The 24413-nt window shown below is 43.1% G+C and overlaps 1 protein-coding gene across 1 annotated transcript in view; it reads left to right on the top strand.

Moving 5' to 3' along the window:
- The window catches only part of LOC121853848 (PDF receptor-like), a 198428-nt gene that overhangs the window by 92716 nt on the left and 81299 nt on the right, over positions 1-24413 (top strand). Inside the window, exon 4 of the mRNA XM_042348224.1 lies at positions 18126-18232. Within this exon, the coding sequence (XP_042204158.1) occupies positions 18126-18232 (107 nt within the window). The remainder of the gene's footprint in view (positions 1-18125; positions 18233-24413) is intronic.

Here is a 24413-nt window from a genome sequence, read left to right on the forward strand (position 1 = left end):
GGGCCTTTCCACATTGGTGTTTGCTATTGGTTTGGATTTGGGATCCAGGGAACTACTTTTAGCAATTCGACACTTTGGGTGTTTACAAGTCTGGATCGTATGGCCTGGGTTTTTACAGTAAGAACAAGTAAACTTGGTTGCATCAGGGGGGGTAGGTGTGGGACCTTTCGACCTACCACTCACGCTCCCAAGGTTATCATCAGAGGAGGACCTAACATGTCGGGAAGTACCACGTTCTCTACTGCCCAGTGACTCCACCAGCAAGGCGTACGCATCAGCCAGCTCAGCAGCACGTCCTAAATTAACCTCTCCACGCTCCTCCACATGCTTCAAGATGTGAAATGGTATCTTGCTCTTCCACTCCTCCAGGACTACCAAATTTAACAAATCCTGAAATGTGGAGGTCTCTGTAGCCTCTAACCACTTCTTAAAAAACCTAAGCTTTTCTTGAGCAAACTCAACAAAGGTGTGTGAAAATGGTTTGGTTAGTTTACGAAACTTCTGCCGGTATCCATCTGGCGTGATAGCATAAGAGGTGAGGATATTCTATTTTATGTTATCATAGTCATCAGTCTGGTCTAAACAGTTATAAACTCTACGAGCCTTACCATATAATTTAGGAACTAACACCGACACCCACTGGTCCTTGGGCCACTCATTCTTCCCGGCTATTTTCTCAAAAGTCCTAAATGACCCGTCCATATCGGATTCATCAAACCCGGGAACAAGGGAAGAAGCAGTAGCAGGGTTAAAAGCAGCTAGTTTCTCTTTTAATGCCACTTCTTTTGATTTAGACTCCGATGTTAAGGTGACTTCTATCTCTCTCACCTGTAGTTCTTTCAGTCTAACCTCCTGCTCCAACTTGGCCTGCTCCAACTTGGCCTGTTCCATCCTTTCCTCATGTTCCAACTTGGCCTGTTCCGAATCATGCTCCAACTCGAGTTCTTTCATTTTGATTTGGAACTCGAACCTTGCTCGTTCTAGTTCTAAGGCGTCTACTCTTTGTGTTTTTTCTTGAGGGCTAGCCAGACCTGAAGCAACTTCTGAGTGAGGAGGGGTGGTGGATAGTGGTTGAAGTTTCTTGGACATGGGCGTTAATCTGTCAACAGCGGATTCTTTTAAAACTTCTTGTTGAACCAACACTTCAATCACATGATTTTTTAACATTTCCTTAGTCAGTTGCTGTGAAAACGGGATATTGTAATAGTTGGCTATTTCTTTCCATTCTTTCTTCAGGATATTAACACGTAATTTAGCTACGGAAGGATTTTCAATAAAATCCTGGAGATCAAAACCTGAGGTGGCCATTGTTAAGAAAAATAGGATAAATTAACTAATGGTCAAAAGATAAGATAAGTGGATTACCCTAGAAAATATCACGGCAGTGGATAACCAGAAAGTCCCGGAAACTAACCAAGTTATACCTAGGGAAATTACACTTATGATTATTGTTCTTCTGAGAAGATCCTTAGATAAGGATAAGAGACTTGAAAGAGGTAGGGCGTATTACGGCATTAATATAAAGATCCGGATTAACAACCCTGATATACTTGAAAGAGGAAGGGCGTATTACGGCATTAATATAAAGATCCGGATTAACAACCCTGATATACTTGAAAGAGGAAGGGCGTATTACGGCATTTATATAAAGATCCGGATTAACAACCCTGATAAATGGTATGATTGACCCCAAATGAGATAATGAGAAGAACAATAATGGAGGCTTTATAATTATGGGGTCCTGGTAGAGCGGGGCGTCCCAAGATATCACTTCACCGTAAACTAGTGACTACGGAACAGCCTACTCTGGAGTGAGGGTACGGCATTAAACAGATCAGGATTCTTCCCTACACTCGATAAGACTTACTACACGACTGCCACGTGTAATAACAGGTAAGCCTTATGACACTTGGAACCTAATATCCTACGTCTGTCACTCTTACTGTACGATAATACCAATATATGCACACACATATGAAGGAAACTTTAAACCACCGTAAAGCAATTGTGAACAGAAGTGACTGGGAGGAATAATTAACGAGTAACAAGGGAGGAAGGAATATGGTACTTAAGGTCGTGTCCTGTCACGGTCGACATTTGTTACGAGTTGGGGATTTAGAATATAGTTAAACGTCTACCCAGATCCCAACAGGTAACAAAAAAACAAAACAAAGACAATCGGACTATAAAAGGGTAGACAATGGATGCGAGTTTTCGTTGTGTATAATAAAGTACCATAAATCCCTTAACAAAATATTCAGCTTATAAATTACCCTTAACCAAACTTAACCTAAACATTAACAGTATGTACATATTAATAAAACATAAAACAATAGTGAAGCAAGGTGGAGGTGGGAGAGGCAATACAAGATTACAAATACTTAAGTGAGGAGCTGAGATGGCTGACGAGCAAGGCTGAGTATTGTAGAAGACGGTAGGTAGTCACTGTGCTGTAGGTTTAGAGGATAGATGATCCTGTGGTCACTTCCCAGAGTGTAGTGAACTCTCCTCGAACTCGAGCTGACAAAGAAGACTTGGAGGAAGTGAAGCAACAACCAGGATATGGAGAAGGGAAACCCCGGAGTGGTAACTAAGACGAGTCATACTCGTGTCTCGTCCCTAGATGGCGTTGCTCGTGGTGCTGGGTAGGTAGATGAGGACAATAGATGGCGTGGTTCGTAGTGCTGGGTAGGTAGATCATGATAATTGGTGGAGGGGTTCGTAACAATATATATATATATATATATATATATATATATATATATATATATATATATATATATATATATGCAAGTAAATCACTGTAGGTGCGCGTGATCTAGGTATATGCTGATAACCACAAGGAAAGAAGAAACACGAAGTTCCCAAGCGCTTTCGTGTAATTCACATCTTCAGGGGTGAGTACAGACTAGAGAGAGTAATACAAATCAAGGTGTATATATACAGAGGAGGGTGAGACCAGGTCCACAATGGTCAGGTATTAGGTAATGACCCTACTAATCTTTAAATAGCACACAACGGTTGGTGGTCAGGTCAGATGGTCAAGTGACCCGGCCTTCTCACCTGATCACAAATCTTCTTAATTACAAAATTGTCCAGCTTGTACATGCCGTTACTCAAATTCATGTTGAATGCTTCGGTATGTTTAATAAGACTAGATTCTATGATGTTCCTACTATCAATTGAATTACATGGTAATATTGAGGAGGCATTATCCCAGTAATGCAATGCTTGTTATCCCTCAAATGAACAAACAGAGCATTGGATTCCTGGCCTGTTCTAACACTGTATTTGTGTTGTTTAATTCTAGTTGCAAGATCTTTACCTGTCTGGCCTAAGTAAAACATATTACATTCGTTGCAAGGAACTTTATAAATGCAGCCAATTGTGTTGTTGGGGGAGTTCTTGATTAACATTTGTTTAACAGTGCATGAGTTTTTAAATGCCACATTGACGTTCCAGGTTTTTAGCTGTGCAGGAATGTGTGAGAAATTTTTGTGAAATGGTAATATTAAGATATTCTTATGGTCATGGGTGGGCTTGGGATGAGTTCTATAAAAAGTTTTCTTAGTAATGTTTAAGCATTTGTCTATGAAAGATCTAGGGTATTTAAGGTTTGAGCCAATATTATATATATACACAAATACAGTGTTATAACAGGCCAGGAATCCAATGCTCTGTTTGTTCATTTGAGGGATAACAAGCATTGCATTGACTGGGATAATGCCTCCTCAATATTACCATGTAATTCAATTGATAGTAGGAACATCATAGAATCTAGTCTTATTAAACATACCGAAGCATTCAACATGAATTTGAGTAACGGCATGTACAAGCTGGACAATTTTGTAATTAAGAAGATTTGTGATCAGGTGAGAAGGCCGGGTCATTTGACCATCTGACCTGACCACCAACCGTTGTGTGCTATTTAAAGATTAGTAGGGTCATTACCTAATACCTGACCATTGTGGACCTGGTCTCACCCTCCTCTGTATATATACACCTTGATTTGTATTACTCTCTCTAGGAGGAGAGAAGATAAGATGGAAACTGATTACAATATACAACCTGAATCTGCTGAAGAAATTGGATTAAAAGTTATCACTACAACAAAACATGGAATCCCAACATCGAGACCAACAGGAGGGACAATAGTAAAAAACTGTGAAGGAGGGATATACAAGTGGACATATCAAGAAAAATCCCTAAGTGAAGATTATGTCTGGTCACTAATTACTACGGACAAACTAAAGATTACGACCAAAGACTTTAAAATAGTAGACCCGTCAGAGTTTAGAAGAGTCAGAAGCGGGAAACAGGATGATAGGTCTCCACTTCAACAGTCACAATCCAAGTATAAGAAATAATGGACAATAGACAAACAGTAAGAACTTTAAGAATAATACAACACAACGTAAGAAACTGGAAGACCGAGAGAATTAACCTAAGTAATATATATCAAGAAATTGACCCTGACATTATACTAATAAACAGTCACGGTGAGACAGAAAACAACAACATAAAACTCTTTAACTATTATGTAAACCAAAGAAATAAATCGGGCGAGAAAAATGACGGAGTAGCGATAGCGGTTAAAAGAAACTTAAAATTTAAACTAATTGATGACTTCCAGGATGAATTTCTAGCAATAAAAATAAATACAACTCAAGGAGACGTAATTATTGCTACTACTTATCTCCCACCGAGACGACCCTACTTACCTATAGAAGACCTATTAAAATTGGCTAACAATAGTCATCCGATGTACATCTTAGGAGACTTTAACGCCAGACATAGGATTTTTGACAATACAAATAATAACGTCGTGGGAAACGCCCTTAATCAATTAATAAATTTAGGGAAAATCAATCATCTGGGTCCTAACTTTCCAAACCTGAGAAATCACACACAATCGACACCAGACAAAATTTTTACCAACAACAAAAGCCTTTTCTCAATTACTATATAATATAGACATCTTACAGGCAGTGACCATTCACACTATACTAACACTGGCTCACCAAGCCCCATACAGATACCTAAAAAGAGACTGAAATGAGTAAACAGACTGGGACAGCCTAGCACGACTTAAGCAATCACCACTGATTAACTCCACAAGGGAAAACAACAGAAGATATAGACTCAGAAATGGACAGACTGCACTCAGCAATAAAAAAACATTTACAGTATAACCAAACACACTCCTACTTCACACTTTAGAACATTACCCAACAACAGACTACTAGAAGAAGTTAAATTAATCCAGACCTATTACAATGAAATAAACAGGTATATGGAAAGACACGGCAGTAACAGATGGCTATATACGACACAGATAGCACTACAGATAAAATTAAGAGACGCATGTAAGGAAGCAAACAATAAAAAATGGAATGATATTATAATGGCGGCTGACATGACTAAAGACACAAAAACATTTTGGACTTCCATAAACAAGATGATGGGGCACAACAAGCAAAAAACACCATACATTAAAGACCAAAATGGAACAACATTGCACGAGGAAAATGAACAAGAGTCAGCATTCAAAAGGGAATGGGTAAAAGTTTTTAAAATATCAGATGAGGAAATGAAGATTTTGATAGTGAACACGAAGAAAGGATAGAAGAAGAAATGGGAAGACAAATACATAGAATCACCCCAAGGCAATATATAGACTATAACTTATTACCTAATAATCAAATAATAACCATGGGAGAAATGATGCACTGTCTGAGGAAATTTAAGGAAAATTTAAGGAAAAAGCCCCTGGGCTCACAGGTATTACACGAAATATGATCATGAATCTACCTGAAAACATTTTAAATACACTATTAAACATTTATAACGCATGCTTAATAACTGGTTACTTTCCAGACAAACTAAAATATGCTAAAATGATATTTATTCCTAAGGAGGGTAAGGACAATAAGGAAATATTAAACTACAGGCCAATATCTTTATTATAAATTACCGGGAAACTATTGGAAAAAATATTAAATTCAAAACTTATAGCCTTTTTAACACAACATGGGAAAACTAACAACAGACAACATGGATTTATGCCCAATAGAAATACCCTAACTGCAATAGCTACAATAACGGAAATAATTGCAATAGAAAAAAGCAAGGGTAACCAGATCAATATAATTTTAAGGGATGTTTCTAAGGCTTTTGATAAAGTTTGGCATTTAGGCTTGAAATATAAAATATTAAAACTGGGACTTAACGAATACTTGCTAAGAATATTGTGAAACTATTTAGATGATAGGAGAGCACAAATTCAAATTGGAAACTTTTTAGGAGCTATGTTTAATCTTGAGAGTGGAGTACCTCAAGGAGGATGCCTTTCTCCAACACTATATACAATTTATACTTCAGACACACCTCAACCTACCCCCTTTAGCGAATATGTAATGTTTGCTGATGATATTACTCAAATAGTATCATACCCAGGAAAATCAACCCAATTTATGGCACTCTACACGGTAAGAGCGATAAAAAACATAAATGATTTTGAGAAAAATGGAAAATCAGGACAAATAAGAACAAATTCAAGATAATACCAATAGCCAAGATTAAAACAAGTCCAGTAATAGTCGACCAGGAACTATACCCATACGACACTGAAGGTAGGATGCTTGGATTAAAACTAACAAAAAGAGGATATATAACATACTTAAAAGATAAAGAACGACAGGCAAGAATAAGATTATCAAAAATAAAACGCTTTAAGAACCTTAGCATTAATAACAAAAGAAAGATTTATATTGCCCTTGTTAAATCAATTATGGACTACCCACCCATCCCATTGAACACCCTTAGTAAAACGTGCATTAAAAGGTTACAAACAGTACAAAATATAGCCCTCAGATTTATATATAACATAAAATATACAGACCACATCAATAATGAACAGCTACACAAGAGAGCAAACCTCTTAGCAATCAATGTAGATATACACAACAAAGCTGTAAATATTTGGAAAAAAGTGACTGAACTTAACACAGAAACATATCAAAACTGGATAAATAATATAGACAACGAAGAATTCCAAGAACACAGTTGGTTTAAATCAGCCAGGAAGAAAGTAATTGAACCATCTCCTGCCCCAATATACATATAAAACATTAATAGAGAGAATAAAAGATGAGAGTGACCTACCAGCTCCACAAGAACCTGGCAGGCCTCTCCATACAGCGTACCTTTAGACTAACATAACTAATATTTAACATTTAACATTTAACATTTAACATTGAACTAACATCTTAGTAAAAAAAAAAAAATAAATAAATAAAAATGTGACTACCCTCCCAGCTACACAAGGACCTGGGCGGGCTCACTAACTCAAAAAAAAAAATAAATAAAAAATAAATAAAATAATAATATTAATAATAATAATGTGATTACCCTCCCAGCTATATCAGCCAGGAAGAAGTAATTGAACCACCTCCTGCCTCAATATACACATTTCTACATAAAACATTACTAGAGGAATAAAGATGAGAGTGACCAACCAGCTCCACTAGAACCTGGCAGGCCTCTCCATACAGTGTACCTTTAGACTAACACAACTAACACTTAACTAACACCTCAAAAAAAAATAAAAAATAAAAATGTGACTACCCTCCCAGTTACACAAGGACCTGGGCGGGCTCACTAACTCCAACAATAACAAATAATAATAATAAGCAGCATTATATAAATAAACCAATATTAATACAAAGGTCTGACGACCCAAGGTAGCAGAACAAAGACAAAACACCAATAAGATCGATGAAGCGATCTGGTTGAGCCCAGATTCTTTCTACTCCTACTGTATTTCAATTTCACCACTTTTCCTTCAACTCCTAAAAATCTTCTTTCACCTCTTAACTAAAGACTTCGTATCGTATCGTACTCTCTCTAGTCTGTACTCACCCTTGAAGATGTGAATTACACGAAAGCGCTTGGGAACTTCGTGTTTTCTTCTTTCCTTGTGGTTATCAGCATATATATATACATATATATACATATATATATATATATATATATATATATATATATATATATATATATATATATATATATATATATATATATATATATATATATATATATATCATGTAGATCAACAATGAAAACGTGGATAAGATAAATCTTGATAAAATCACACGGGAAAAGGGAAACAACGGAGCACCTTAGCTTTCGTCTTTATTCAAGACATCTTCAGAAGCAACTGAAGATGTCTTGAATAAAGATGAAAGCTAAGGTGCTCCGTTGTTTCCCTTTTCCCGTGTGATTTTATCAAGATATATATATATATATATATATATATATATATATATATATATATATATATATATATATATATATATATATATATATATATATATATATATATATATATATAAAGTTGGGTTTCTTTAATTACTAACGTTTCGGAAAATCATTTCCCATCATCAGAGCCTAGAAAACAGACAAAACGTTTTAAAAATTACAGGAAGTATAAAAGAAAAACGAAACATTATTCTAAAATTTACCTTCCGCATTTTTTTAAAAAAGAGTATTATAATTGTAAATCGATAAAAATGACGGGAGACCTACGTAGAAAACTAAAATCTGAAAAAAACTATAACATAAGAGGGGTATTACCTTAATTATGTCGAGCCTTAGTGTGAAAAATCCAACAATTCACACGAAGCCATATCACGAATGGATGGTGTAATCGCTCATAGAAGCGATTTTGGTTTGTGCAGGACAATAAGACCCTTTTCGTTGACGCGATGAGTATAATTCGGTCAAAACCTGTTAAAAAAACGATTCACATGTAACAACTGTTGGTACATCAGGACACACAGTTTGAATAGTAGGATCAATATACAGTACATAACCTATTAACCTCTTGAAAATAACTCACGTGTTACAACTGCTGGTACATCAGGACAGTTTGTATAATATGATCAACATACAGTACATAAATACACTTAATAAAGTTATTTAGAGTTCTTAGAGGATTTAATAGTTCACATTCACACACACGTTTTCGGGTCTAGGGTTAGACCAACGAGAACAAATAAAATATCCTCCAAGAAGATGTTGGCTGAACGAGAATCAAGGTGTTGCCTCTATGGTAGAAGGCGAGACTCTGGTCCTCAGGCAGTCACACAGATGATACCAGCTCCATCTCGCTTAGTAAGCTATTCTGAGTTGTAAACATTTTCTTCACTCAACATGTGGCCGGCACGTGGCGATAACACTTCCCCTGTCGGGCTTCGCTCGAAATAACCAGAGTCTCGTCGATTGGTGTATTAACACTGAGTCCTTTGTCTTCACTTTAACACTTCGCACTAGGCCATCTTTACTCGGTAGAGCCACCAGTACTCTCCGTAGCATCCACTGACTCCTAGGGAGGGGTTGTTCAGAGATGATCACGATATCCCCAGCGTGGAGATTACGGCGAGTTTTGAAGAACTTTTGTCGCTGACATGGTGTTGGGAGATATTCCTTTACCAACCTCTTCCAAAATTGGTCCCCATTAAATTGGGCATGCTTCCATCTTCGTCGGTACGCTTCTGCCATGGACCCATCGCCTCCGGTAGACAGTGTCTCTGGGTTCATCCGTAGTATGTGAAGCGGCGTTAGCGTTTCTAGATCTTTTGGGTCGTCAGACACTGGGATGATGGGTCTACTGTTGATGATTTCTTCTACGGCGCCGAACAAAGTGTTGAGGCGCTCATCGTCTAGTGTCTGGGTGCCCACCACTCCCTGGAAGACCTTCCTTACACTGCGGATTTGTCGCTCCCACACTCTTCCCATGTGAGAGGCTGTCGGGGGATTGAACTGCCATTCTATCTGCTTCTGTAGGAGGGCATTCCCCACCTTGTCACTGTTGTTCCAGCCACTCACCGCCTCTCGTAACTCTCGGCTAGCTCCAATCATGTTGGTTCCCCTGTCAGACCGAATACGCTTGGGAGGTCCCCTACGGCAGGGCGTTGACGAACGAGTCGGTGTCTCGTGAGGTGAAGACCTCTAGGTGTATGGCTCTGGTAGTCAGGCAGGTGAATAAGCATCCCCATCTCTTCGCCCTGGCTCGTCCTTGTTTAACCAAAAAAGGGATGAAGCAATCAATTCCAGTGTAGGTAAACGGCTGGCCTCCTGGGTGCACTCGATCTTCTGGCAGGTCGGCTTGACGTTGGTGGGTAGGCCTCCAGTCGCTTATCCGACAAGTCACACACGTCCATATTGTGCGGTCGAGTAATTTGCGGCACTTAGGTATCCAGTACGTCTCACGTATTATGGCAAGAGTGTGTTCTCGTCCTGAGTGTCCAGCTCTAGTCGAGTGTACCTCTCTCACGATGAGCCCCCCTGATCCTGCTGTCCCTTGGCAACAGTATGGGATTCTTCTGGTCTGGGTGGAGAGCGGCATGTTTCAGTCGGCCAACTACTCTGATCAAACCGTCCGTGTCTAGAAGAGGTTCCAGCCGACTTACGTCTCAACCTCTCACGGGTTGACCCTGTTGTAACATTCCTAGTTCTCCAGGGAATCCTTTCCTTTGCATAAATCTTAAGACGTCTAATTTCGCCTCTTCCAATTCGCTGACGTGGAGCCGATATTCTTGGTGATGTTTGTTCTTTAGCGTCCCAAGCCGCCATTCTATAAACCTTCTAATCCACGCTACACTCTTCAGAAGTCGATGCCACGAGGAGTACCTGGCCCATAGCTTATCGAAGGTACCCTCTCCCTGGTCAGCGTTCGTCGTCAGCACCGTGGTTTCCTTCTTCACCTCTGGGTCTCCGTCTATGAGGTCTGGAATCCTCAATGGACTCTTTGGCCAACTGTCTTCTTCCATCAAGAGGAAAGCAGGTCCCCGAAACCACTTACCCTCCTCGTTGAGCTCTGCTCCATGTAGTCCACGACTAGCGTCGTCGGCTGGGTTCAGTGCCGACATCCCATGGCGCCATTGTTTTGCATTGGAGTCCTCATGTATCGTTGCCACTCGATTGGCCACGAAGGAATGGAAGCATCTTTCGGTGTTTCGTATGTATTGAAGGACTGCCGTACTGTCTGTCCAGAACACTGATCTGTCTATATGTAATTCAAGCTCTTGCCGTAGTTGTTTGTCTGCCTTAGCAGCCAGTACTGCCACACAGAGCTCGAGTCGAGGTATGGTTTCCTGTTTCAGAGGGGCTAGCTTGGCCTTGCCTCACACGAAGGAGATATGGTAGGTTCCATCTTCACAAGTGGTCCTCAGACACGATACAGCTCCATACGCTTGTTGAGAGGCGTCGCAGAAGTGGTGTAGTTGCACGGCATCCACTGGATTTGCATGCTCGGGTCGGTTGCACCGTGGGATGTGAACCTGTGATTGGTGAGGAAGTTCATCCAACCATCTTCGCCATGCCACTCTGTTCTGTTCAGCTATTCGTTCATCCCACCCAACACCTTGTCTACACTCATGTTGGAATATGATTTTGGCTCTTATGACGCTAGGAGCGATGAGTCCCAGTGGGTCATATATGGAGCTAACCATACTCAGAAGGTCTCGTTTCGTCTTTCTTAGGGATCTGGACCCGTACCGCTAGTTCGTCCTTTTCCAGGACCCACAAGATTCCCAACGCTCGTTCAGTCGGGAGCCTGTCGTCTTTCAAAATTACTTCCTTTACTCCCACGTCTTTCTCTGTCTGTGGAATTGCCTTGAGGACGTCCTTGTGATTTCAGACCCACTTCGTAAGTCTGAATCCCCCCTTCTTCATCAGCTGTTCCAGCCGATGGGTAATTATCGTTGCCTTCCCAGGCGAATCTACTGAGAGAAGCCCATCGTCAACGTATAAGTTGCGATTTGCTTTCTTGATTTCGTCATGGAAACTTTCCCCGTAATCTTGGAATGTTCGTTGTAGCGCATACCCGGCACATGAAGGACTCCACACACCTCCAAAGAGATGTACTGTCATTCGGTAAGTGGTGAGGGCCCCTGACAGCTGGTCGTCCGTCACCATAAGAATCGTAAGACGTCTCGATGTTGGGTACTACTCACGCTTGGTGGAACATTGCCTCGATATCAGCCATGAGTGCCACCTTTCCTTGTCTGAATCTGATGAGGACTCCCATCAAATTGTTGTTTAGGTCTGGCCCTTGCATCACCTGGCTGTTTAACGACATCCACCCATACTCGGCTGCACAATCAAACACTATTCTCACCTTTTCTGGCTTGTTGGGATTCAACACAGGGTGGTGTGGGAGATACCAGGTCTTCCCGGTTGCAACACTGAGTTCATGACGTGGGACTCGCTCAGCATGTCCCTCGTCGATTAGACATCTCATCTCTTCTTTATAACTCTGAAAGAGCCCTGGGCTTTTCTCAATCCCGCCAATCGCTGTTCGGCAAGTTTCTTATTGTCTGGGAGTCCCGGTTCTTCATGGCGAAACGGGATGGGAAGTTGGTAATGTCCGTCCACTTGAGTAATTGACGTTTACCACTGCATCAGGACTCTCTTGTCTTCGACAGAGATGGGATCATCGTTACTGTAGGCAGAGTCGCATTCCCAGAAGTGCCTCACTTGTTTTTCCAGATTTGTCTCCGAATTTAGTGTTGCCATTCAGACAAAGTAGTTGATCACGGCATAATCACGGCTCGCCACTCCAAGCAGTCCATTTATAGTCCAACTTAGAAGGGTGCGTGTTGCAAACGGCTCTCCGTCCTTCCCAGTCCTTACTTCTAATGGTGCTAGTGCTTGTGGTACGTCTAGACCTATCAGGAGATCCACTCTTTTCGGTGCTTGACGTAGCGCAGTACCTCGGAGGTGTTCCCACATAGTGACTTCTAGGGTGTCTGCGACCGACGCTTTCAGAGAAGATGGTAGATTCTCAACAACAATGACCTTGGGGAGAGTGATGGATCGGTTCTTTCTCACTCCTACGCTAGCCATATTCACACTGATCTCTTTGGTGTTTACACTATTTCTTTCTTTCATGATCGTGCCAATGGAGAGGGAAACTGGCCTTCCCTCTGTCTGCAGCCAGCTGGCTAGACTACGCGTGCAATATGATCGGTTGCTGCCTGAATCCAAGAGAGCTCCGGTGACCACTGCTCCTTTCGCCTCTTGGCTCTGCTCCTCCACCCTGACTTTCTCTATTGGAAGTGCGACTCTACTGGACCCTTGTAGTCACAACTCGCAATTGTTGGGTTCTTCACGCCGATCATCAATTCAGTTGTTGGTTATGGTTTCCCTGACCCATCTATGCGGATTTCTTTCGCCCATGGTGCTGTACCGGCTTCGGTCTTCCATAATTTAGCTCCACTAGTTGCCGATTCCAGTGGTGGCATAATGGCCTTAAGTTGACTCATTCTAGGTCGCTTATGGTCAGGTGATATGTCTATTTGGTAGGCGCCCCCTGTGGTTGCTCTCTTCACCCTTTGCAAGCTGATCTGGTGTTCTCCTTTTTCAACTTCGCCCCGTTGCGCCTTGCCACTGCTCGTCAGAACTCCCGTGAAGTGCAGAAGCCTCGAGTGTAGTCCAGAGCAACCATCTACACCACATACCATCTTCTGGCTGCACTCAGTTATCCGGTGATTTCGATCCAGGCAGGCGAAGCAGCGACGTTCTTCCCTTACGAGGGAAGTTTGCTATCCTGTGGCCATGCTGAAAAATGTCCGGCACATCTGAAGAAGGTCATCTCTGCTGCATAACGAGCAGCATTCACCGTACGTTTCTCTGGTTGTCTTTATTCCTGATGTCACCAGACCCACAAGTTTCTTCCTCGACGAGGATTGACGTGAGTCTGCTTATATTCTGCTTGGTTCTTCCTGTCCTTGTCCTTTTGGGGCCTCCTCCGCCTTGTCGACCATATCCATTGTGAATTCCAACATCCACTCGATCCCAGGAGGATTCCCCCACTTCTTTTTGTATTTATATGCCGTATCCACATAGTCGTCCCTTATCTTTCCCTTGAATCTCTCAGCTAACGTGCTTATTGATTCATACATGTCAATCTGACGTAGTTCTCCCAGGACCTTCAAGTTCCTCACGCAATTCCCCAGTTCGTCTGAGAACTGTTGGAGGCCTCTTGTGTCATTTAGTCTCACAGGTGGACCTCGCAGGGCCTTCTTTATTAGCTGGCAGACGTAAGTGTGCGTGTTGCCGTGACGTTTCTCTAATATGTCCAAAGCTTCCATGTACACTGCTTTGGGATCTTGAATTTGCAGGCATCCCCGCAAAGCGTCCTTAGCGGGGCCGGTGTAGGGGACGAAAAGTGTCTCTAATTTCAAAGCATCAGGTATCTGCACCATCCCAACGTGTCGCTGGAAGACTCACTTGAACTCCCAGTATTCACTACAAGTCCCTCCACTGAACTTCGGCGTCGGCCTTTGGGAGAACCTTATATTTTCTAACAGTTCTCTCATCCAGCCCTCGGACGTAGGCGGGTCGTCCTTTTGGTCCTTCATCAACGTTAGTGGTTTCGGTGAGCGAGCTTGATGCTCGGAAGTACTTCCACACTCCCCCTGGTGAAATGTTCCCGGCTCCACGGTTAAGGTGAGCGCCGGGAGTCCCCTTGGAGTATATAGCGTTTCTTCGTCAGTTTCAGTTTCAGAGGAAGGTCTTGTCTCTAGTAGTGATAACACCTTTCCGCGATCTGCTGTGCTGCCCTTACTTTGTAGTCGATTCATACCTTCGGTGACGTTCTGCATTATCGCTGTCATGTGAGCGAACATCTGCTGCATCTGTTGGTATTGCTCACATAATTTCCCTTCAATCCCATCGTTGGTGGTTCCTTTCTCTTCTCGGGAGACAGGTTTATCACACGCTGCCTTGGCGGGGTGGGTGAGACGTCGGTTTCTACGTCGACAGTGTCTCCTTGTTCCACGCCGGACACGCTCCCCACTTTTGACTTATTCCCTTTCACGTCCATGACTGCCAGAACAGCGAGCGTGATCTGTCTTGCTCGATAAATGTATGCAGTAACGCTTAGCATCAGCTACTACTTATGATGGCGTCCCACAATCGTTTATATCACACAATTGGAGTTGATGTCACACTGACGCGTGTCATACGCACGAGTGGCGTCACACAAACAGTGCCATACACACGAGTGACGTCACACAAGCGCATGCAACACGCACCAGTGATGTCACACAAACACGTGCCATACACACGAGCGACGTCCCTCAAACACGTGACGTGGAATAAGCACGAGTGATGTCACACTTACATGACCACAGAGACCCCACAATCAATGTAGGGACTCATTACACAGCTGATGTCACAAACACTACTGCAGTGCCCTTACTTACACAACGTTACTTAGCTATCACAACCCTCGTTGTTATTTCTTATTTACACACACACATACACCAGTATCAGCTACTACTTAAACTTGGCGATCTAGTCTGGCTGTACGCTTTCATCACTATCTCGCCCGCCTTTTCGCACGAATGTTATTGACACTGAGACCGCTCCTATCTGACACGGGTCCTCGCGGCCTATCCGTAATGAACGGTAACACTCCCACGCACTTGTCCGAACAATTTTGGCACCGAGACCGGTCTTTTCTGACACCAGTTCTCGAGTTTGCCAGTGCGGCTATCCACAAAGAACACTAACAATCGCGCGCGATCGTCCCAACAATATTGACACGACGTCCAGTCTTTTCTGACAAAGGTCCTCTTCCTTCCTCTCCCTGCGATGACGCGATTCTCAGATGCTCCCACGATGGTCCTATCTCAATGTAAAGGCCTGGGACTAAGGGATAGAAATCCCTTACCAGACTAATCAGGTTCTTAATAAAGGAAAGTCAAGGACCATGGTTTTCTGAGGAATAACAAACAACCGTTTGAGATTGACAGCTCTTTACTATAAAAAATATAACACAAAACTCTGACACCACTCAACAAACATCAAGTAACAATTACGGGAGTCAAACAATTAATGCAGTAAACAGTTAATGGAGTCAAACAATTAATGGAATCAAACAATTACTGGGGGTCCACAACTGATAGAATCAAACAATGAAAGGGAGTCAGCAATTAAAGAATCAACAACAAAAGAATCAAACAATGAACAGATATTTCCTACGGCAGTGGCCCTGGGGGAAGGTTCTGGAACACGGTGATCCACACTCAGGGGAGGGAAGCTTCCATTCAACTCCACACTCGAGCAACAGCTGCCTATTGCACAGACGGAGGAGATGAACTGATGGTCGTGGTATGCGGTAGTGGTAGATGACCAGAGAATTGACAGTCAATAGGTGAAGGTCTGGGAAAACAGCCCACGAGTCCAGGACCTATGATGAGATCACAGCCAGAATTTGACGAACAGCCGGGTAGCTAGATAGTGACTGTATGGAGTGAATCTGCCCGTGACACATGTAGCTGCTGCCGTTCTCACATCTGTCCAACCCCCCCAAGCGTTGGTCGCACCAGCAAACGAGAGAGTTAGCAGCGGTATCGAGCAGGAAGATCGTTTCCGCCCTTACACTCAGGTTTTGACTGTAATTGCTCATAGGAATGATTTTGGTTTGTGCAAGACAATAAGACCCTTGTTGTTGACGAGATGAGTATAATTAGGTCAAAACCTGTAAAAAAACTATTCACATATAACAACTGTTGGTATATCAGGACACACAGTTTGAATAGTACGATCAATATACAGTGCATAACCTATTAATCTCTAAAATATAACTCACATTTTACAATTGCTGATACATCAGGACACAGTTTGTATAATATGATCAATACCCAGTACATAAATACAGTTATTAAAGTTATTTAGAGTTCTTAGAGGATTTAATAGTTCACATTCACACACACGTTTTCGGGTCTAGGGTTAGACCAACTAGAACAAATATAATATCCTCCAAGAAGATGTTGGCTGAACGAGAATCAAGATGTTGCCTCTACGGTAGAAGGCGAGACTCTGGTCCTCAGGCAGTCACACAGCCTGCTACCAGCTCCATCTCGCTTAGTAAGCTATTCTGAGTTGTAAACATTTTCTTCACTCAACATGTGGCAGGCACGTGGCGATAACAGATGGTTTTACTTTATATTGATATGCCGCTTCCATTATGGGGAGGAGGTCCATCTCACAGTTGCTCCTGCCAAGAACTGAGAAATCAGACGCGAAAACGGGTGGTCTTGTTGGTGGGCGTGGTTACGGATAGCTGAATGTCAAGGAATATCTAGTTAGGATTAGGAAGCTCAACTGGTACAGTCTCACCCAAAAGTTTGTTAACTCTCCCAGCCAGCTATTGCTGCACTGCCTACTACAGATGTTTGAAACTGTCTCAGTACCAACCAGAACACGAAACCGATATTAATGAATCTAAAGGTTTGAAATAACAGACTCAAGCTCATACATCTGAAGTAAGCAGTGCAGCAATAGCTGGCTGGGAGAGTTAACAACTTTTGGTTGAGACTGTACCTATTACCATTATTTTCAGAACGGATAGAGAACGGCAAGGGGAACTTTAGAATTTTTGTTTGTTATAGAAAATGGGTCCCAGAAGTCATAGAAAACTTATATCATGACAAACGTCTTCAAATTATGAGTAAACACTCAAAAGTAGTAATAGCATTCATTGTTTTGCTTTTTTAAACAGGTATTGTGAGATATAACTAATATTTGTAACTATAGGTAAACTATAGGAGTCACCTGTGGTTGGATTTCATGGATTAAGTTTAAGAAATGAGAGAGGGGAGAGGTTGATCCAATTTTATTGTATACAGCAGAGGCATTATTTCTGGCAGGTCTGGAGTGTATGACTCACATATTGTATCATACACAGACGGGCAGGTCGGGAATGCATGACTCACACATATTGCGTCATACACAGGCTGGTAGGTCGGGAGTGCAATACTCATACGTGTTGTGTCACACATCGGTGGATAGGTCGGGGTGCGGGACAGACAAACGAGCAGGTCAGGGTGTTGGACTTACATATTGTATCACACAAAGGTGGGCAGATCTGGGATGCAGGACTCACACAAGTTGTGACACACATGGGTGGGCAGGTCGGGGTGCAGGACTCACATATATTGTGTCACACACAGGCGGGCTGGTCGGGGTGCTGGACACACACACTCATATTGTGTCACATACAAGCAATCAGGTCGGGGATGCAGGACTCACACATGTTGTGTCACACACAGGCGGGCAGGTCGGGAGTGCTGGACGCTGTGCGGTACATCACCTTCATCGGGGCGCTGCTTTCCCTCCTCACCCTCACCCTCACCATCTTCATCTTCACGTACTTTAGGTAAGTCCTACAATCCTACATGTCTTGCTTAGGTCTTGGGTGTGACGGTTTAGTGGATGCAGCTCTCACCTCCAGTCCTTGAGGTCACTCGTTCGCACCGGGGTATCTCCAGTCTAACCCAGTTATGAATGGGTACCTGACCTTATGTCTAGAGAAGTGAAGGTGATCGACTGTGGTGTAAAAAGACTTACTTTACAGTGTGCTGTATCTATACCCCAACAAGACCCGCCTTACTTTCACCACTCCTAGGTCCTTCTCTCTCTCTTCTATAATGGAAGTAGCTCCTTTTCGTCTACAATGTAAAAACCTCTATGGTTTTTTATCCTGTCTTAGCAATAATCATAAGCTTACCCTCACCTGGAATAAGCATATGTCTGACCCAACTATTGTGATGGTCTACCTCCAATATAGAAGAATTTCTGGGCTTGATCAACTAAATGTGTCACACTCTTGTATCTGTTGTGCCCTGAGACTTCCACTATATTCTATTACTGAAACCATAAAAAAATTAAACAACAATAATAATAATAATAATAATAATAATAATAATAATAATAATAATAATAATAATAATAATAACAATAATAATAATAATAATAATAATAATAATAATAATAATAATAATAATAAAAATAATAATATTAATAATAATAATAATAATAATAATTATAATAATAATAATAATAATAATAATTACAATAATAATAATATCTGGCAATATCAATTAATCAGAGTACTGTTCTCATATCTGAGGGTTGACGACCGCAGTCCTTCACTCTAAACGCCCTTGGGCTGTTTTTTATCAAACTTCCAAGGTTTTTTATCTCTCTTTGGACCCAGTTTTCAATTTCATTCATCCATTCACGTTTCTGGCATACCCTGGCCGCCCTACCCTTAACTTTACCCATTAATATTTTTGTATTATCCATTACCCATAATTATGATTAAATTATCTCGTTTTTCTTTTTCTGTACATTTCAGGTTTGTCTCCTGAAATTTTTGCTTATCTTTGTACTTCTTCATTTCATTTCCTGTCAGTCTAACCTATTCTTAGCATTCGCCTATAGGCTCTATAATATCACATGCAAAGTTCTTCAATCTATTTCTGGTGTCTGAAGGTTCCAAATGTTACCTGAAGAAGGCAGTGACGGGGTAACACTGAAGTCCATTTATTAACGGATAGGAGAAATACAAGTGGTGACTAGCGTGTGCCATGCACGGCCCACAGAGTCAGACTGAGACTGCCTTGCCATAATGCCATATGGCAGACTCGGGGCAATGTTGCCACATAACACGTGCAGTGTTGCCACGTAATTACATATATAAATGCTACTCGGCACAGTAGCATAGATACATAACCTACATCTCCCTCCCCCCTCACGCTCATAGTCTTTGTCTTGAGCGGACTTCTTAGTCCTTAGTCGCTCCGAGCGTCGAGGTACACTGTGGGGCAGATCCTCGTGAGGTGTAGGGGACTCGTCCTCGGTCAGGGGGCCAGCAGCAGGGGGTGGGACTGGCCGGAGGAAGCTGCGGTTCCTCCACCAGACATGGCCGCTCGGCATCCTGACCTTGTAGTCCCGTGACCGGTCGACGCCCATCACTATGCCCACCTTGTCCCAACGTGTCGTCGTCGGGTCCTGGACGCGGACAAGGGCACCAGTCTCCAGTGGCTGAAGAGGGCGGGCACGGTCGTCATACCGAGCCTTGGCGTCCTGGGCACGTGTAGCGGCCCTGCGGTCGCAGCTCTCGGCTCTGGTCTGCCAGTCCTTCACAAAGGCGTTGGCGTGTGCAGGAACGCAAGAGCAGAGAGGGTGACCATACAGGATCTGGGCAGGGGAGCGTCCTGTGTGGGTGGGAGTGGACGTTGGTTTTGCAGCTCTATGCTGCAGTGCCAGGCGCGTCGCTCGTTGACTCACACACCCTGCTGGCGGTGTACCGAGCGGCTGGGATCTGCTCAGGAAAGTCTCTGGGCACCACGCCTAACTCCTTGCAGTGCTCCCACGACAACAAGGGTGTAGCGAGAGTAGGCTGCACGTCCATCCATCCGTGACACGACCTGTCGCCATAGGTGATCTCCGCTTGAAAGGAGCCCACAGCGTCCGGCATCTGGGAACAGTCCGCATTGTAGTACAGCAGCTGCGGCGGTGGTCCCAGGTCGCGTTTGGTGAGGCCCAGTTTCTGGAGGTGCTTCAATCCAATCACCGTAGTATCAGCGCTGGTGTCCGGTATCACTTGATGTCACCCGACACATCACCGTGTGTGACGGCGACGCGGATGGTGGGGGAAGGGTAGCCCTGGGGCGTGTGGTCGATTCCACCCTCCTGATGTGACTCAGCTGCTGCTTGGAACTGCGTGGGCCATCTGAAGGGGGCTGCGTGCGAACCACCCCGAGGGACGTGCGCTGCTTTCCTCCTCGTCTCGGGCTTTTGGGCTTGGGTTGGCGGCAGCACTTGTCGTAGTGTCCATAACGACCGCAGGCCTGACACTTGTGGCCTCGTGCAGGGCACCTGTCTGTGTTAGATCAGTGGCCCTTACGGTCACATCCACGACACAGTGCGTCGGCGGCCGGGCATGTCTTGGGGCCATGCTGCTTTCCACAGCTGCCACAGGAAGAACGTGCGGCAGCCTTCACGTTGTTGGCCGCCTTCTTATCCTTCTTGTACTGTAAGATAGCTCTCACAGCAGGTGGGGCCCGTAAGGCAGAGGTGGCGGACTTGGTGGCCTCGTTTGACCGACATTCAGTGACTACCACCTGGAGTGTGGAGAAAGCGTCCAGGGGGATGAGTCGCTGCACCAACTATTCTTGCCTGACACCTGTCAAGATCCCGTGCTTGATCCAGGCTTCCTCACATTCCCGGCTGTGCGCCTTGCAGACGTCGATCTCCTCCGACAAACTCTTCAAACGTACAAAAAAGTCGTCAAAGGATTCGTTCTCTGCCTGCTTGGAGCTGGTGAAGGCGCGGCGACGCAAGGCCTCGTTATTCCGACCTTTAACGTGCTCCTGTAATAGGTCGAGCACATCCGTCACTGAAGATGTAGAATCGGGAGGCACTTGCAACGTGTGCTCCAAAACTCTCTGGGTCCCCAGCGACAAACACATCTGCAGTTGGATGAGCTGTTTGTTTGGAGGCATGCTGTCAAGGTCCACCATCGTGGAGTAATCTGTCCATCGCCGCCTCCACTCACAAAAAAGCTGAAACGTGACATCTGGTGAGAGGGCGGGTGGGGGTTGAACAGATGCCTTGGGAGCTGTTGGAGTAGCAAGAGTACCTGGAGGACGCTGGTGTGGTGGAGGAGGGAGGGTATTGGCGCCTTGGTGCGTGATACCTGCGAGTGAGGGAGGGTGGGTTAGCGCCAGGGTTGCCAATAGTGCATCAAAACGCGCCTTTTCCTCCTCTCTTCGTATCTCCTCCCTCTGAAATTCCATCTCTCTGTGTTTCTCGTCTCTGTCGTCCATCCACCTCAGAATTGTGGCAATGTCCGTCGCTGGAGGTGGAGGATGAGAGTCTGCACCCGGTGGAGGGGAAGGTGGTGGGGAGTCGTGTCTCCCATCTTGACGCTGTCCCTTCTTACCGCCCATCTTAGTATGCTTGAACTGCGCTGTTTAGTATATAAAGTGGCGCCTCATCAGCTCGAACCACATATACATGACATAAACAGTGCAGAAACAACACATAGAGTCCACTGTTCTGTCCGTGAGTGCGTGCATGCGTGTGTGTGTGTGTGTGTGTCTGAGAGAGCAGATCGTGGGCTGGAGCCGAGGAGGCAAGAAGGTCAGTGTCTCCCCAGATGTCACACAAGAAGGGTGTGCGCCTGCGTGCTACGTGGGTACCACAAAAGACAGGCCAATACTCAACTCTCAGCTCTAGACACATTAATACACTGACACTAACAGCCACCGTCACTAAAACGCACTGTGACGGCGCAACACTGCACGTCGCAGCGAAACACAATGCAACACAACACAACACACTAAGAGTCGACGTGCGGCAGTCGCACATCGCCGGCTAACTGTCCATTGTTTACACACTTGTAAGTCCACACATCCTACTCACTGTGCCATGAAGGTTCCAAGTGTTCCCTGAAGAAGGCAGTGATGGGTAGGGAAACACCGGGTAACACTGAAGTCCATTTATTAACGGATAGGAGAAATACAAGTGGTGACTAGCGTGTGCCATGCACGGCCCACAGAGTCAGACTGAGACTGCCTTGCCATATGGCAGCCTCAGGGCAATGTTGCCACATAACACGTGCAGTGTTGCCACGTAATTACATATATAAATGCTACTCGGCACAGTAGCATAGATACATAACCTACAGTGGCTGCTGAAAATCTGTGCACATCTGACCCATACACCAGTCCTTACCATATAAACCCTTTCAGCAGCCTCTTTCTCAAATTGAAATTAATGTCTCTTTTTATTCCGTCTTTTAGATTATTAAATTATGTTTTTTCTTGCTCTAATCTTGTTATGATTTCTTTAGAGAAAATTTCTTAACTATTTTTTTTAAATGCCTCCTTACTAAATGACATCAGAGCAATATCATTTGCATAGCGTGTATATGATATTACTGAACCATTAACTTGTAATGCTTCATTATTACATATATATAGCTTTTCCCACATCCTTGTGTAAGGTGAAGCGCAGAAGCGTTTACAGCGCCCAACAGGGAAGCATGCTAAGTTCATGCTTGCCTTATGTCTCATGAGTCAAGGGCGTAGAAGCCTGAAGAGTCCAGGGTGTAGAAGCCTGAAGAGTCAATGGTTTATATCTAAAGCTAGTTATTGGAAGCTCCAACAACTATCCCTGAATACGAATTCGCAACTTTCGAATTACAGCAGGTACTTACTTTGCTGCTAGGTGAACAAGGTACTAAGGGAGGCTGGGAAGTGTGTAATTCTCTCATTCAATTTTTTAAATATATATTATGCAATTTGGATAGAGAACACAGCATTGTCTAACTATCTAAGTGTGAACCAACTAGTAAGTTCATTATTTACGAACTCTGCAAACTCCTGTTGCCAGTAAATATTCTTTAAAATTGTAATATCTCTTTCATTAATGTCTATTTTTTTCCTGATCCTTATCCCATTCTTGTCCATTATTTTTTATAAATTCTGCTAGAAGCTGATAAACCACACAAGCCTAATAATTTTTACTTATGCTAACAGCTGCCCCAACTTCAGTTTCCAGAATTGGTAATTTCAATCTTTATCCATTTTGTTTCCTACATCTACTCTGTAATTATCATTGCATAGTTCTACGTGCTCTGTTAATTCAGTCTTAAACAGGATTTTATTGTCTTTGCTTTTAATAGTTCCACCCCATTTATTTTTTCTAGTTCATTTCTTTAATCATTCTGTGCATTGCCCTTTAATTATGCCTTCTGTCCTCACATTTAATTTCCTTGCATTTCCTTTCTAGATCATCCTTCTTGGCTTGTCTGCATTCCCTATGAATTCCTTTGTCAATTTTTATTTAAGCCACACTTTGTTTTCTCTTATTTCTTCGTCTATATATTTTCTTTAAAATTTAATTTGTCGTCCATTTACTTTTATCCTCGTTCCTCCTTTGTACTATATGTTTTTCCCCAGTCTCTAACACTACTTCTTTGTAATTATTAAATTGTTGTCCTGGTTCTTCTTCATCAAGGTCTTCCTCTAGCATTACTGAAAATCTATTTTCGGTTTCAATTTCATATTTTATTCCTATCCTGTTTAGAGCTCACCCAAGTCCCATTTGATTTAGTCCACAGTTTTTCAGAATTTTTTTTAGGTTTCATCCCAACTTAACTCATTACTGGTACGTAGTTTGACCCACGATCTACCCCTGGATAGGTCTTCGTTCGGGTTATCAAATTTCTGGTTGCATAAGCTGAAGTCATAATATTGGCCTCCCTTCCTCAAGACACACTCTACCTCCGGCATTATTTTCACGCGCCTCTTAGTGGATTTAACCCCTTGACCACGATCAAGGAGTGTTTTTTACAAGACTAGCGAAGTTATCCTAAAACTATATCTTGTGCTTGTGAGACCTCACTTGGATTATGCGGTTCAGTTCTGGTCACCATACTACAGAATGGATATAAAATCTCTAGAAGGGCATTAGGAACCTTAAGTACAGAAATAGATGAAAGCATCTTAAATTGTACTCCCTCAAGAGACGTAGAGTGAGGGGCG

This window comes from Homarus americanus, unplaced genomic scaffold, assembly GCF_018991925.1.
Source record: "Homarus americanus isolate GMGI-L3 unplaced genomic scaffold, GMGI_Hamer_2.0 scaffold18703, whole genome shotgun sequence".
In the NCBI taxonomy this organism is placed as follows: Eukaryota; Metazoa; Arthropoda; class Malacostraca; order Decapoda; family Nephropidae; genus Homarus; species Homarus americanus.